Source organism: Hirundo rustica, chromosome 15 (genome assembly GCF_015227805.2).
Source record: "Hirundo rustica isolate bHirRus1 chromosome 15, bHirRus1.pri.v3, whole genome shotgun sequence".
Classification (NCBI taxonomy): domain Eukaryota; kingdom Metazoa; phylum Chordata; class Aves; order Passeriformes; family Hirundinidae; genus Hirundo; species Hirundo rustica.
In genome coordinates, this window is record NC_053464.1 from 7,587,312 (window position 1) to 7,603,082 (window position 15,771).

General features: G+C 43.3%; 1 protein-coding gene across 4 annotated transcripts in view; it reads left to right on the forward strand.

Annotated features, from left to right (window-relative positions):
• The first annotated feature begins 3,515 nt into the window (after nucleotides 1–3,515).
• The window catches only part of NDE1 (nudE neurodevelopment protein 1), a 52,449-nt gene continuing 40,193 nt past the window's right edge, over nucleotides 3,516–15,771 (forward strand). For 2 of the 4 annotated variants that reach the window (XR_009208339.1, XM_040079520.2), the window contains exons 1-8: nucleotides 3,542–3,792; nucleotides 7,882–8,009; nucleotides 8,540–8,693; nucleotides 11,814–11,962; nucleotides 12,299–12,435; nucleotides 13,465–13,641; nucleotides 14,057–14,148; nucleotides 15,150–15,286. Coding sequence is in view for 3 of the 4 variants with exons in the window: in XM_040079520.2 (XP_039935454.1) it covers nucleotides 7,924–8,009; nucleotides 8,540–8,693; nucleotides 11,814–11,962; nucleotides 12,299–12,435; nucleotides 13,465–13,641; nucleotides 14,057–14,148; nucleotides 15,150–15,286 (932 nt within the window). In the remaining variant the exon portion in view is untranslated. Of the gene's footprint in view, nucleotides 3,793–5,581; nucleotides 5,662–7,881; nucleotides 8,010–8,539; nucleotides 8,694–11,813; nucleotides 11,963–12,298; nucleotides 12,436–13,464; nucleotides 13,642–14,056; nucleotides 14,149–15,149; nucleotides 15,287–15,771 lie in introns of those variants that run through there. The other 2 variants (XM_040079521.2, XM_040079523.2) reach the window with 2 other exon arrangements.

Genomic DNA, 15,771 nt, shown 5'->3' on the forward strand with positions numbered 1-15,771 from the left:
GGTCTCCAGGAAATCTGTGGAGTGGCCTGGCCACCCAGCAGGTACTTGAGCAGGTGTTGTCATGGCTCGGACATGTGGCAGGTAATAGGGAAATTACCAGGGTGCTGAATTGGGCACTTGCAAGTAACAATTCTGAACGCCTTGCAGAGAATATAAGGTTTCACCTAGAACTTAATTCACACACATAAAAAATCTGGGTAGATTGTCAGGGACATGCACTTTTTTAGAAGCCTGTTCCCTTGAAGGCAATTAATAGTCCCAAGGACAGCAGCTAAATGTCACTACAGTTCAGACATCTGCTGTTTGCTTATTTTAACAGACATATTTGACCTCTCTGCACTTTCTCTGGGTGCCTTGCACATCATTAGCTATTCCCCAAATCTGATGTACACAGCTTGAAAATAGAAAGCAATAACTGGCTAACAAAAAAACCCCAAACCAACCAACCAAAAAAACCCAACACCACAAAACAAACAAACAAACAACCAAAAAAAACACCAAAACCACACCCAAAACCCAAACCAAACAACCAAACCAAACAAACAAACAAACCTTCTAAGGACCCACTGGATTAGGCATTAGTGTATCCCCACCCCTTGATAAAACACCTGAAGTCTGCTGGCCAAAGAAGCATCAGGAAAGCTGTGGGCATCTACTCATGGGGCACTGGTTTTGACACTGGCCACTCACTAGAGGTAACTGGGGTTTGCTCACTTTAGGACTGTATAACTTTCCACACTGGTATTTTTCCTCTTGAATCCTTGTGCTGCTAATAGTCCTTGTCTCAACAACCCTCCCTCTGTTTCTGATTTTCCTCTTCTTGTCTTTCTGCAGACATGGCTCTGTCTCACAGTTTAACAGCTCCCCTCGGAAGGCTGGGTCAAAGTCATGCAGCCAGTCCACATCATCCAGGCTGGCCTTGCTCCTCGGCTGATGGCTGAGCCCCTCAAGGAGGGAGGTTAGTGACAGCACAGGGTGGAGATCTGCTTTTTGATGCCTCTGTATCTTTTGATCATAATTGTGCTATTAGGCTAAGCTGGAATTTACTTGCACCTGTGCCTAAGAGCCTGCAGCCAGCAGCAAGGAGAAGCCCTGGTGACAAAGCTCAGAGCCACAGCCAGGCTTGCCAGGGTCACCAGGGGTGTCACTGCTGTGTGCCAAGGCTGAGAGAGCTGCTGTGTTCTGCTCTGCTCAGTAAACCCATGCTGTTAATGAGCTTTTGACAGTTTCATCAAAAATGTGTCAGTTCAAGATATCAGAAGATTTTTAAAGTAGTGAAAATCTGTTTCTTGCTTAAGCATGTGCAAATCTGATTCTGCATATACAGGCTGCAGAGAATTATATAAAAAGAGATAGAAAAAAAGGTTTTATTGATGTTAAATACTTGCTCTTCAGTGATAGCAATATCTCCATATGATATTCTAACACGTTTGTCAATTTTATGGGTGTCAGTATTCCATTTGAAACAAATAAAAAAGCAGTTCAGTAGTTTGTAATGACAATTGGTGAGCAGTTCCTGTTCCACCCACAGAGAGGGTGGTGTGATGAGTTATTTAATTCTCTAAGCAAAGCAAATATTTTTTTCCCAGCAGAAGCTTATTGCCAGAAGATAAGGTCTTACAACCTTACCAGAACTTACAGTGGATAAATTTTTGTCCACTTAGTTTTCATGGAAGTATCATTAAAATAACCAGCACATGAATGCTAGCACCACAATGATCTGCCAATTATTAATTACTGATCAGCAAACTAAAAATAAAGGCATAAAATAATTTCTCCTCCTCTGCTAATTTTGAAATAGACAAATGTTCTCATTCTTCTTGCAAACAAGGCAGTCATAGTGATTACAGTAACTTTTTTTAAAGGATATTTATTGCTTGTGTACATTAGTGCCTCTGGTAGTGCCTCTGAGCCCCTGGCATTTGTTAGGGTTCTGTTTCACTGTTTCAGAGTTGGATGACAGGCTCTCAGCTTCCTCTGAAATCTCATAAATTCTTCTGTGTTTTACAAGTATTTCAAGATGAGAAATATTAATAATACTCAGGTATACTTTTGACATAAGCTGTGTAGTCATACTATCCTCAAAAATTTGCTTGAAGTGTTGAAGTAAAATGTCCTTTGTCCCAAACTTGTGAATGATGTATAATTTGTTTTAATTACTGGGAACATACGACAATAGTATGTGGTTTATTTTTTGCAACTTATCTGATAATAAAAACATTCTTGAGTAATGACAGAACTGCAAACACTATTAACCCAATTTTTAAAATACCTTATTTAGTTTTCTCTTCATTGTTGTGAGATAGTTTGTTTCAATTTACTTCTGTTGAACATCTGACCTGAAAATATAGTTATTTTGCTGAATGCCTGACCAGAAAGTAGAATAGTTTCGCTCACTCTTTTCAGTTAAATTTTCCCTCTAGTGCAACGTTTATAGAGAAGCATCTATCCTCTTAGTTACAGTCCCAGCCTTACAAAGCCTTTGGGAGAGGCATATTTCCAGTTTAGACAAGTCCTTTCAGAACCAGACTGTGCTCCAGGCCTGGCGTTCCAGCAGGGGTAAATGAAACTGGGGCCGGGCTCCTGCACGTGGGTGCCCATCAGCAGCAGTTTGGGCTGTGAGGTGACACTGGGTGACACATGGCCCTGCCTGCGCGGGCCGCAGTGACACACGTGTGATAATTTGTGTTGTTGTTTTGGCTCCGGGAACTAATGCCAGGCACCACTAATGAGCGAGTGTTTGTGTGCGCGGTTGGTAGGAACACACCTGGGGCGCTTGAGAAAGCCTCTGCATGGCTCGGGTCCCTTCCTATGGATCGTGCCTGCGAGGGCACGGCGAGGAATTCACGGGCTGCAGTGAGCTCTGCCCCATTGTCTGCGGGAGCTCCAGCCCCCTGCGCATGCCAGCCGCTTGTTTTCTGGCATGATGACATCATGCTGGGATGGAGATGAGTGGAAGCGTCTAATGTTTCATAGACTGCGACACAGAAACCTGCCCTTGGTTGGGAACAGGGCACTTCGGTCTGAAGATGCTGGTCTGGCGTTAAAAATAGATACGGGCGCTGTCTCGCTGCTTGCTTTTGCAGCAGAGGTCTTTTGAATTGAGAAAAAAAAAAGTAAAGAATTTCCTCTTTTAGATCATTTTAAGGTCAATCACGCCTTTAAAATACGGCACGTGCTGGTTTACACGCTTAACACCTCAGAAGATGCGGAGCTTTGTGCGTGTGACTGTCGGTCATTGAACATGGATGGTGGGTGGGGGGCGTTAGCGAGGCTGACGAGGGCCGGGAACAAGAATGCGAACGGGAATAGGAATGGAATCAGGAATGGGATCAGGACCGGGAGCAGCCGCGGCCGCCGCCCCCCGGCGCCTTTTGAAAGTCACCAAAGTTTCCGAAGCGCGTTCCGGCGGCGCTGATTGGCGGAGCGCTCCGCGGCGCGTGACCGGCAGCCAATGGGGCGGCGGCGCCGGCCGGGCCGGGAGCGGCGGTGCGGGAGCGGCGGGAGCGGCGCTGAGAGCCCGGCGAGAGCCCGGCGAGAGCCCGGCACGGCGGGACCGGGGGACACGGGACCGGGGACCCGGCACACGGGATCCTGCCCGCCTGCGGCCCCGCGCGGACCTGAACCTCCTCCTGCTTCTGGAGTTGCTCGTGCGGGCGCTGGTGAGGCGGGGAGCGGAGCGTGGGAGCCGTGCCCGCTGGTTTAGCCCCCGCCCGGCTTCGTGCTCCGCATGGGAATGGGGTCCGGAGCGCTGCCTCGCTGACCTTTTGGCTTGCAGCTGGAACCATCAAGGTCAGGCGTTTCAGCGGGCAGAAGTTTGGAGTTTCCTTAGAATTCCCTGGGAAGTTGAAAGTCTCGGAGCTGGACTGGTTACTGAGGAGGGTTTTGCTGAACTCAGCCTTTTGGTAGAGAAACTCCGGAGACGCTGATAACTCTTTTCAATGCTGGCTGTGGGATTCTGTAGTGATCCTGGTGCTCCCGTGACCTCTCCCTTTTCTTTCTCTTCTGTGGTGATTTTCTTTTGTATGGCTTAAACAAAAGAATACAGGCCCATGTGTTCCAGGAAGACCCTTTCAAGGGGAATATTTTAAGCAAATCTGATTTTCATGGGATGGGAAAGATACTTTTCGGGAGCAAAGAGGTGGTTTGTTTTGGTTTACGTTTAGAAAAAAAATGTCTAATAGGAGCTTCATCATCCCTGTCATGGATAATTCGGTAGTATTCGTGGTTCTGTTTTACTTTTTTATTACAATATGAATTTCTTTGACTTGGACCATTAAGCATTGCTACAAGGGTAGGCCAACATTGTTCACAGAACTAAATGTTCTTTTGTGAAGAAAAAAGTTCAGTATCAGGGTTGTTTTTTGAGTCCTTTGTTCTAGGACTGAAACAATCTAGGCTGGGGCCCTCATGAGTTTGGGTGAATTCAGACTGATTCCCAGGTGGAAGTTCTTTCAATAATTTTGTATGTTGCTTTTCTTGATAGTTGTTTTTCCCTCAGGAGTTTTGCAATTCTGCTCTCACTGATATGAAATTGTTTTCCGCAACATTAATGCTGCCGTGTTTTTCTCATTGCAAAATTCCAGTCCCCACCCATGATCGCTTCCACTTCCTGCATGATGTGGAGGTTTGTAATGCCCGTGGCCAGCGTTTGTTGCTGCCTGCCCTCAGAAAGCCTGGCCAGATGTCTCTTCTGGCTTCATGTGTGTGAAAACAAGCAAGGTGCAGCCAGTGTGTTCCCGTTACACACTCTGACTTTCTCTCCTCGTTTTTTTGCACCTTTTCCAGTGTTTGAAAAAAGCATTTGTAAAACTTTCTTTACCCCTGCTCTGCTCTCGCTGCTTGTAGTGAGTCCAGACAGTGAGGAGTTCCTGATTAATTTCTCTTCAGGCATTTTGCATGTTGTCTCTAAATTGTTAAAAATCAAGGGAAGAAGGCAGCTGAGGAAAACCAGTCGTAGCCCTACCCTTTCTAAAGGCGGTTTAACAAGACTTACGTGGTTTTTACTTGCAGTCTTCTTAGACAAATTTCAGAAAAAAAAGTTTCAAAAAGCTTTAATACTTTGCCTCAAACTTGGAATTTTTCTTTCTGGTTTAAGTTTATATTTTTCATCTTTGGTTAGTTTGAAAATCCCAGCTTAGCTGAGCTAAGATATATTGCTGGGAAGGAAACTAATAGGTCTTCCTTGAATGCTGCAGCAAAAAAAAATGTGCCTGTGGCACTGGATAGTAGCCACATGACTGGAATAAGTACAGGTCCACTGTCCTTTCATGTATTTGAAGTTGAACAATTTATTTTAAATTATAAATACTATTTAGTAATGGTAACCATGAAGTAGAGCGAGCTCTTAATGGATGACCTACTGAGTGGGCCCATAATCTCATATTCACAAAGACACACCTGGCACTGAAGGGTGCAGCACCTTTGTGCTGCTGTGAGCGTTCACAGGGTTCCCTGAAAGCCTTATGGATTGTATGGATCAGTTAAGGAAAGTTCTTCTCTGTGCGCATTACAATCTCAAAAAATGCCAATTACTACAGTCTTTTAGTTCTTCCAGAGTGCAATATGAAAACACAGGAGCTGGCTCTGAGCATATTCAAGATGTTGAAGCTGATGGAAGCTGTCTTTTGGTTCCAGAGGGTTGTTTGAAAGCTTTTCAGAGTAAGATGTCTTGCAGTTCATTTTTATCTTTCCCAAATTATTTTTGTTGACTGTCCAAACACAGATATTGGATTTATTATAATGCTTGTGTCAGAAAAAAATTCTTTTTGGATTTTTTTCTTCTCAAGTCTGCTGCAAGAATCGGTGTGTGTGTATACAGTGCCTTGAGGAGAAGAAGGACATGCTTATTAACATCAAAGGCACTTTCAGTTCACTTAAAAATAACAGAGTAGATGTGACATAAACTATCCTAGGTCAAGAATGTTAATTATGCTTGGTCATGATTTTCTTTTTAATGGGCAAGAGTACTATCTGGAAGATTGCTTCGTACTCACACTCCTTTTCCTCTTTTGCACTCCCAGTGCATTCTTCAGCCTTGAGACCTTATGCTGGAAATATGTCAATGCATTTTACAGGGCTTTTATTTGTTTGAAGGAACACATGTAGCTTTGTCTAATGAATGTTTTGTGTCAAACTCAATTATAAAAACTAAGATTTAGTAACTTTTCTCCTCACCTGCCAACTCGTCTTTTTAAGTAAGTGTAGTTTCTGTGAGTGTGTAGCTGGTTCAGAGTTGTGCACGGAGTTATGCAGGCCCAGCCCCACTCGGCTGTGACGCTGCTTATTCCTTGCTCAATAATCTGATAATTGCTTGGGCTGCGAAGAGGAATTGGGCTTTGTGGCATGGCTTGGGTATGTAAGAATTGGGCTTTAGATTGCCAGACTACTTTGAGTACTTTTCTCCATACAAAACTTTTGCAGAGGTAAGAACTACTTGGGTTTGTCTCAGTAGAGTTACTAAATAGGTGGGTGTTACTCTCTCCTATTTATTCCAGCTGATTTTTTGGAGGGGAAAGTCTTGACACAGGTTAGAGTTCAATAGATGTGCAGTGTATGTAAATTTTCTTTAGCTAAGACGTGCTCAGGGGGGTCTACTCTAGCATTTTATGAGTGTCATAAATAAGAGTAGAAGACAGTGATCTTTGAAGGCTTCAGCCATCCCTTTGTTCCATCAGAATTACCTCTAGGAAATGTTTTGCTCAGCAGAACTGGAGTTGAAACTTGGTAGAACTGTATTTCTTCAGTCGTTAGATTTTGGTGATGTGGTTTTCTGACAACTGCCACTGTCATGAATTGTTCAATTCCCCCTCTATTTGCTATTCTTGATCTTATTTGGTTTCTTATTTGGTATCAGTTTCGTTAAATTGATAATGTCTGAGTGGAATCTTTGCATCACCCAGGGCTGAACATGGGCAGATTATGCAGAACACTGGGTTTGATGTTTCTCCATTGTCAAGACTAACTCATATGAAATGATATTTGCTGCTGACCCATTCAACAGAGTGTCATGCACATCACAGGGCATCTATTTTATTTAATTGTGGTGTTTAGATACTTAAGTCCTCAAGTGGGAGTGACCAGCTTAAGATTCTTGATTCTCCTGTGGTTCTTTATGTGTCATTCCCATTTGGGACTGTGTCCTGTGACCGGGTTTGTGCTGGTACAGGGACAGCTGGATTGTCCGGATTGCTGCAATCTTTACTGCATACCTAACCCAGCCAGTGATATCCTGTTGAAACCTCTGGGGATGCTTTTACCTCCCTTCTCCCATGGCTCTCTGAGGTATCCGGTTATATTGTAGCCATGCATGGATTTAGATATTTCAGGTTTAAAGTTGGGTAGCTTTGTCTGTGTTGACCTAGGAAGAAATTTTTCGTGTGTCCAGCAGTTTTTTCCATAAAAAGCTTACATGTTCCTTTAAATCTTTAAATGTTAACTCAGGAAATCAGTATCTTGAGTACTTAATCTCTGTCTCTTTGAAGTTTCTCTTTAATTTCACGATAGGTGTTTTTAGGGTTGTTGAATTGCAGTGTGTTTGAGGCTGAAGTTGTGCCTGAGATGTCTTCTTTCCCTTGTCTTCTCTGTGCACTGGCACAGCTGCAGCTCAGGTTTGGGCTTTTGTGTAGTCTGAGGTGCCGAAGGTGCTCGCTGCTGGGAATGTGGTGTAAGCCTGCAGCAGCTTTGGGAGAACTGGGCAAAGTGACTTAGCAGGAATTCTTTCACGTTTCTGGTCTGTCTGACAGAGTCCTATCGAGGCTGGTGTTTAGTTTGCTGCAGGCGAGCAGTGACTGTGTGGGAGGAGGGCCGCTCTGCTCTGCAGCAAGGAGGATGAAGCTGCCCACTGCCTTAGGTCTTATGCTCGACCCTTTAATTTTTCAGGGAGGAAAATGAAACAGGAGTTTTAGACTTTGAGGACTCATTATGGAAGACTCAGAAGGACGTCACTTCAGCTCAGTGGAAGAGGAAACCAGATACTGGAAGGAGTTGGCTATGAAATACAAGAAGTGGTAAGGCAGTGGCTTCATTCCTCCAGGTGGTTGGATAAGGTGCATAACACTTCATGCAAAGAGACAGTGCTGCTTGCTGGAGGATTATTTCAATAGAATTGTTCAAGAATATAAAACATTTCCTTTCATATTTCTCTCTGTTCCTCATTTTTGTTGCTAATCAATAATGGCTTTGTTTATATTTCCAAATAAATAATAGAATTTAATAATGAAATAAATGTGCAATGGCAGTGAACAATTGACAGACTAAAGAGATGCCACATATTCTCATCTACAAGGTGAAGACAGACTCTGGAGTTTTTCTGTTTATTTGGACTTCATTTATTTACCAGTTTGCTCTGGGGTAACTTCCTGTGCATGGCAGGGAGACATTTGCATATGTTTCTCTTTTCCTGTTGAATACATATGTTGGAGAAGGGCATATAGCTTTCTGTGTTTGGGACCGGTGTTGTTTTTACCCTGAGTGTACAAGAGATGTTTTTTTTTCGTTGTTCATTATGATGAGTTCTGTTCCTGGAATTTCTCTCTAGCGCTGAGAGTACACAGGAGGAATTGCGTGAATTCCAAGAGGGGAGCCGAGAGTACGAAGCTGAACTGGAGACTCAGCTGCAACAAACAGAGTCCAGGAACAGAGACCTGCTGTCAGAAAACAACCGCCTGCGGATGGAGCTGGAGTCGGTGAAGGTGGGAGCTGGTGGTGCACGTTGTGTGCCCATCCTCAGGGCAGGGGTGGAGGGGGCAGATGTTTGCAGACTCTGCCCTGTGGTGTCACCTCAGCAGTACAGAAAAATTAACCGTAAGATTGCAGAAAGGAAAGTCTTGAAAAGTAAGGAAATGCCAACCTGTTGTCTGCTCTGAGGATTCTGTGTTCCTTGGTAGTGTTCCTGGAGCCTTGTTCACAGGTTGTGGCTGTGTGTCAGGATGGATTTCAGATGGGAGAAAATTGTCCACAAAATTGTGGAGTGGAGACTAAGTGTGAACACAAGAGAGCTGCTGTTCTGTTCCTTCTTCCATCTATTTAGTGCTTTTGTTCATAGCTTTCTTGCTGTCTGCATCATGTAGTCAGAGATAATATTGCAGAACAAAGTGCAAACACTGCAGCTGTGTTTTTGCATTACGTAAGGAAACTCAGTTTTAAACCCTTTTTACATAGTTGTGCATTTATTATCTGGCATTTCAGATAAGCTGCGAAGGAGCAGCTGGTGGGTAACGCATAGAATTGAGAGACATGAAACAGTTTCAGTCCTGGTTTGGTTATTGAATCTATCTGTCTTTAGGGAAAAATGAATTTTCCTCTTTGCTTTTGGTTAGCATCCTCTGAAACTAAGAACCAGCAGAAAGGCATTAACTTCCAGAAGTATATAACATAAAGGATATGAACTTTCTGAGGTGGGGCTTCTTAACACAATAGCTTAGGAAACAGTGAAGCTGTCTAGAGCATGAAGAGTGATGAGTACCTCATTTCAGCCTCTCAAAGGTGGCTAACAGGTTCAGGAAATTCTGGTAAGTTCTCTTAAGTTTGGAAAAAATTGTCACTGAAATTGGTGTGACTCTTTAAAATTTTAATTTAGGCCTTTTGTTTACAGATGAGTTACAGTCACCCAAGAAATCCTACATTGTGTTTTGTAGGGCTAGCTCAATCTCTGTGGAAGCAGAGATTAACGTAATTACTCTTCTTCTGTTCAATTGGATGCAATAATGAGCTAATGAGAGTGAAGGTATTTGTATAAGTGATTAATCACTGGATGAATCCAGGTTTGCAATGCCTTTTGTTTAAACTGTTGTCCAAATTACTGTCTTAAGGAAGAACTCTTCTGTTCCAGGCAGATGTCTGTCCTTCTAGCAACAGCTTTGCCATTTCTTCCACTCCCTGCTTTTTGATAAGCAAGACCTCCAAGACTTGTTTCATTGTATTTATGTTGCTTTAATCCTTGTTGTTTGTTGTAGCACATTAGAAGTATTAGATGTACATGTTGTGTGGAGTATTGGTCTGCTGTTCCAGACAGCCACATAAACCCATGGAAACAGATGGGTTTGGGGAGAAGACAAAAGTTTTAAAAATAAAACCCATAGCTCATTTAATTGAGGAGTGTGTAGATTATTTTCTTTCTGTAGAGCAAGTAGCTGGGATGAGACGAATGACCAGTGAACCAGGCTAAACAGTGAAGAGTGAAAATAGTAGGAAGCAATACAGAGCCTCAAAATGTGGAGGGTAGCCATATTTTAGAAAATCTGAAATTATTCTTCACAGTAGATAACTTTCTTAAAATATATTCTGCTTGAAATAAACCAATTCAACAATTGGCTATTCATGCAGCCTGAAAACTGCAGTAACAGCCTGCAGTGAAGGAACAGAGGGCCATTGAGGGCCAGATCAGCTGATAGTTTATTACAATTGGCTAAAAACAAAGACTCAGACCTTGCAGTTCTGGTCTTTTATCTGAATCAATTCAAGAGCAAAGCATTAATCTCATGAAGCTATTGAGCAGCAGTGTTAACTGAGCCCATCAGGGGTTGGGATCTGCATCTAGGTCAACACCAGTGAACTTTGCCAGCCCACACAGCTTGTGGCTCTGAGCTGACCAGCCCAGTGTGTGTGCCTGCTCCCCCTCAAAAATCAGAGCTCACACTACCCAAAAACTGATGGGAATACTGCTTTGGAGGGTTAGTTTAGAGAGTCCTGAGAAACTAATTGAAAGTAATCTGCATCTTGGAGCTTAGAGGCTCTTAACAGTGTTTCAGAGATTTGGAATTACCACAGTGTCACCACACTGCAGTCAAATAAGGATTTCATAGTTCAGGATGGATATCTCTTTTCCTCCACCTTGTCCATGCATTTCATAGGCTAAAATAGCTGTCTTCACATTATCATTCACACAAGACTACTTGCCATGGTTTTCAAATTCCAGTGCATGGATTTGTTTCCAGTGACTTCAAGTGTTTTTTACTTGAATTCTGTCTGGAGAGCACTTCAGGAATGTTGCTTACACAGCAATCTTGGAGTTTCCAGAAAACCTCTGGCATGTTGAAGTGGTCTGGTAGCAAGGTGGTTGAGTATAAAGCATTGTAATAGTGTGCTGTGGAGCCTTCCCTGTCCCATGGGAAAGCTTTCCAAGGTCATATACTTTGAAACTACCTCCACATTTAGTGGCAGTGCAGGAGAGAGAGAGAGATCTGGTGTGGAAGCTAAATTTTCCTCCTTGCCTATGCCTTAAATATTCCCTTGTGTACGTGGTGTAGAGGGGGACAGAGTTTTGGTTTTAGTTTCCACCCAAAGTGTACCTGTACCTGAAATGTTCTGTCATCTAGAATTCTGAACTTGCTTTGGGCTAATAAAACCACATGGGCAGTGCAGAATCTTGCTGGTTCCACAGCACCATGTAACAGGGTCACACTTGGATTTTTTTTTTATAGTCTTGTTACTTTGGCTGCTGAATACTGCCTGACTTCATATTAGGGTTCAAAATAAGTGGCTTCTCTTGCATTCTGCTTTGTATATTGCTAAGAAACTGTGCTGAGTCAGGCTGTCTGGGAGAGGCAAGGAATGGCCCTGTGCTGTGAGTGTTGGGAACTGTTCCCCAGCACTTTTGTTTGATAAGGAGTGACAGAAAGAGCTCTTGTCTGCTGGCAGCCTGGAAGTATGTGAGCAATTGAATTTGTTGGCATTTTATCATACGTAAAATGACGTTTCTCAAAAAACTTCAGAGCATTTGTCTCTGCCTTTCAAGGGGCTCAGACAATGCTGCAAAAAGAGAGCATGTGTTGCTAAGTACCTGATGTGCTGTTTGATTTGCCTTTGAGTAGGAGAAGATTGAAATGCAGCATTCAGAAGGATACAGGCAAATTTCTGCACTGGAAGATGACTTGACACAGACAAGAGCTATTAAAGAGCAGCTTCAGAAATACATTCGGGAGCTCGAGCAAGAAAATGATGATTTGGAAAGAGCAAAAAGGTATTCTGCTTTTTGTGGGTTTTTTTTTCTCACCTCTATTCTGTCCTGCAAGCATGGTGTCACTAACGCTACTTGTTAGCATTGCCATCCTGAGCTTTCACTTGTCTGATGATTCTGTTGAAGAGATTCATTGCAGATGGGCATTGTGATAATTTTTTTAACCTCTTCCACTCCCCTGACTGCATTCTTTCATATCTTACAAGGTAAAAAAGAAAACCCCAGAAAAACCAAAGCAAACCAAGCAAAAATGCAGCAGTGTCCATTTCATTGTGAGAGAGGGAGTCCTCCATGTCCTGGAAGGATCTGGTAGTGACACCTAATGCACTCTTTTTTCAGAGCCACTATAATGTCCCTGGAGGACTTTGAGCAGCGTTTAAACCAGGCTATTGAAAGAAATGCTTTTCTGGAGAGTGAGCTGGATGAGAAGGAAAACCTTCTGGAGTCTGTACAGCGCCTGAAAGATGAAGCTAGAGGTTAGACTGGAGTTATTTGTATATTTTCCTTTCTCTCCTGCTGCCTTGTAGCTGTTCAGTCCTCTCCATGTGTCTTAGAGCTGGGCTTTTAACTTTGCTTCTTTAAAACCTGCTATCTGAAATGTAGAAACAAGGAAGGATACTTAAGAATGTTCTGTTCCCACTCCTAGAACTCCTGACATTGTTCCAGACCACTCTCAGAAACAAAAGTCTGTTCCAGCCTTCTCTTAATCAGGACTTCAGGGAGTTGAGCCAGTCCAGCTAGGGCATGTGCTGGTGTGGCTTCCCATGAAGGTCAGCTTTAATACACATTAACCTCATTGTTTCCTGCCCTGTGGAAAGTGGAGTCAGTGAAGCACTAGTGAGGAAATAAAACAGGAGGGCTGTGACTGACTTCTGGTTGCCTTGGAATGCACTGGCTTTTTGCTATCTGTCAGCAAGTCTGGGTGAGAAGAGAGGGACCCTGGAGCTGGTTAAACGTCTGTTTTCAGATGCTGGATTCTGTGCCCTTGAGTGGTATCCATAAGCTACAGCCAGGCTGGGGGACAGAAGTGCTCTATCCCTTGGCTAGATAATGACGTGGCTTCCACCTGGCCTCAGCTCAAGTTTCCTTCATGTGGAAACCAGGATAGAAAAGGGTACAACAGGTAGGATCTCAACCTGGCGGGGGGCCGGAATGTAGCCAAGGTGTGCCAGGTTGCCAAGCCTGGGACTGATGGGCCTTTGCTTACCAGCCTGTGACATTTGGAAAGGAGTTAATTCCCTGTCTGAAGGGGAGCTTCGTGAAAGTGTTTGAAAATGAAAGCCAGATTGTAGCAACTAACACTACTAAAACATCTTGAGCCACAATCTTAGAAAGACCTTTAGTTATCTGGATTTTGAAGATATGCCTGGAGTAATCTTTTACATGAATTGGTGACTTTACCTTGCCTCCGTGAGGAGAAAAACCTTTCAAGCCAAAGATTACTTCCTGTTTTTATCTTGGTGGCTGTATACTCCAGCACTTGCTTTGTGTTGCTTCCTTCATAGATCTACGACAAGAGCTTGCAGTGCAGCAGAAACAGGAGAAACCCAAAACACCAATGAGAGCTCCCCTGGAAGCAGAAAGAACAGACACTGCAGTTCAGGCCTCCTTATCCGTGCCCTCGACACCCGCACTGCGCCGGACACCCATCAGCATCCCCACTCCTGGGACATTTAGGAGAGGTGACTGGCAGGGAACTGGCTCACAAATACCATTTGATGCTCTTGTTTTTGCTATAGTTTACTCCCTTCTTTTCATTCCTCCTTTAGCCACAGAATGGAGTGTGTAGTGTAGTGTCACGTAAATCAAATCACCATGGTCTCTGTATTCATAGACTGGGATTTTTTTGGAGTTTATTCATAGTCTGTTCATTTCCAATTGACTTGAACTGTCTGGTAATGATGAGAGATAAGATGAGCTGTTGGGACTTTTCTATTAGCTCACAACTGTCCCAAAGATGTTGGTCTAATTTAGGGGAAAGGTTTTAAAAACCTCTGTAATTGTGCTCCTTGAATCATCTTCTCTAAGACAGAAGGGTCAATTTAACTTTTTTTTTCTTTCTACGAGTAACATATCCTTCTTTAACCTGCCCTGCAGGTCTTGAGGACAGTTATGGTGCAACCCCTCTCACACCAGCTGCAAGAATATCTGCACTTAATATTGTGGGAGACTTGCTGCGAAAAGTGGGGGTGAGTGATTACCTGCCAGGCAATGCTTTTGGAAAGCTGGAGCTCTTGGAAACGGCAGCCAGCACTACTTGTGCTGTTCGGGGGAGACTGAAAAGAGTCTCTTGCCCCCAGGCTGGCTAAGTGTGGCCTTGGGATTGGTCTGGGCTTCAAATGTTTCTGACCAGCCCCCAAGTAAAAATGGACCATGCTTGTTTTTCCAAGTTCTAATCCAGATGGGGATAATATCTCCCTGTACGAATTTCTGGAAGTGCATGTGCAGAAAAAATAAGTCAGCATGAGTAAATTGAGAAGGGACGGTTCCCATGAAAGGCATTGAAATTATCAGGCTGGTACCTGCTGTCCAAAAGGCTTCTGGTGAAATTTGCCTTAAGAGTCCAGTGCTCTTTTGAGCAAGACCTGATGCCCTGCTAAGCTGTAGTTTGGTATTTAAGGTAGTGCTGATGCTGGGAATGTTATCCCATTACTTGTGTTTCATTCCTTATGCCTTGGTGCTGTCTTGTTACAAACATTTGTATGAGACTTCGATGGGCTGCGCTGCAGAACTGATACAGCCAAAAAGCAGCTCAGTAGAGGTAGAGTGATCTAGAATGGGAGCATGTGATGGAGAATAAGATTATCTGTGGCTCATTCCGTCTGGTGTACCACCTAATACATGTCTAGGGAAGCTGATAGCTCATATGAAGGTTTAGTAATCTAAACATTAATACCTGTAAGAAAGATGTAAAAATCTCTGAGGAAAGTGAAGATTTTGTATTCCTGCCAGTGAAGAGCGTCAGCTCACTAGAGGAAGAGATTCATCTTTAGAGAGATGACTGTCTTCATCTCTTCAGAAAGTCAGAACTCATGTGGCACTGGGATCTAGCAAGTTCCTTTACTGGACCACTCACTCTTAAAGAAAGAAAAATACCCCAAACCCACTCCAGTGCCATTTTGGTGTGCCACAACGCCATCTTCTGAAAGAGAATGGTCAATCTGACACTCGCCTCATCTGTTTACTTCAGGCTTTGGAGTCCAAGCTTGCATCCTGCCGGAACTTTGTGTATGACCAGTCTCCAAACAGACCTTCAGTGTCCATGTACATGAACAGAGATGTCCTTGAAACACGCCTGAGTGCTCATCAGCCTCTGTGTGATACAGGGTGAGTGCTGGGCTCTGCTGGTGTCTTAGTGGCAGCGGTTGGTGTCTGAACTTAGGGACTGGTATTTGGTATATAAGTGTTTTTGGTAAAGACAGGTTTGTTTTCAAGGTATGTGAAATTCAGTTATTCAGGATTATGATTTGAATGTTTCAGGTTAGTTTAAAATTTGGAGTCACTAGCTGCTGAAATTTGAAGACTAGCTGAAATCAAGTTTTGAATACCTAAATCTGAAGCAAGTACAAGATGTGTTTTGTTATAAATCAGTGTTTAAATGGGACAAAGTACAACAGTTCTTGCTTATTGATTCAGTTTGTTTTATGCTTTATGTTCTTGTACCAGTGATGTCTCAGGAATGTTATGGTGTGTAGGGAGACTTTCCTTACCATAGTTTAAATTATCACTTATGGGAGAACTGGAATAAAAGGTGAATAGTGGGTCCACTGAGAATGCTTTACAGTTATTAAGATGTGTTTTAAAGTAGCAGC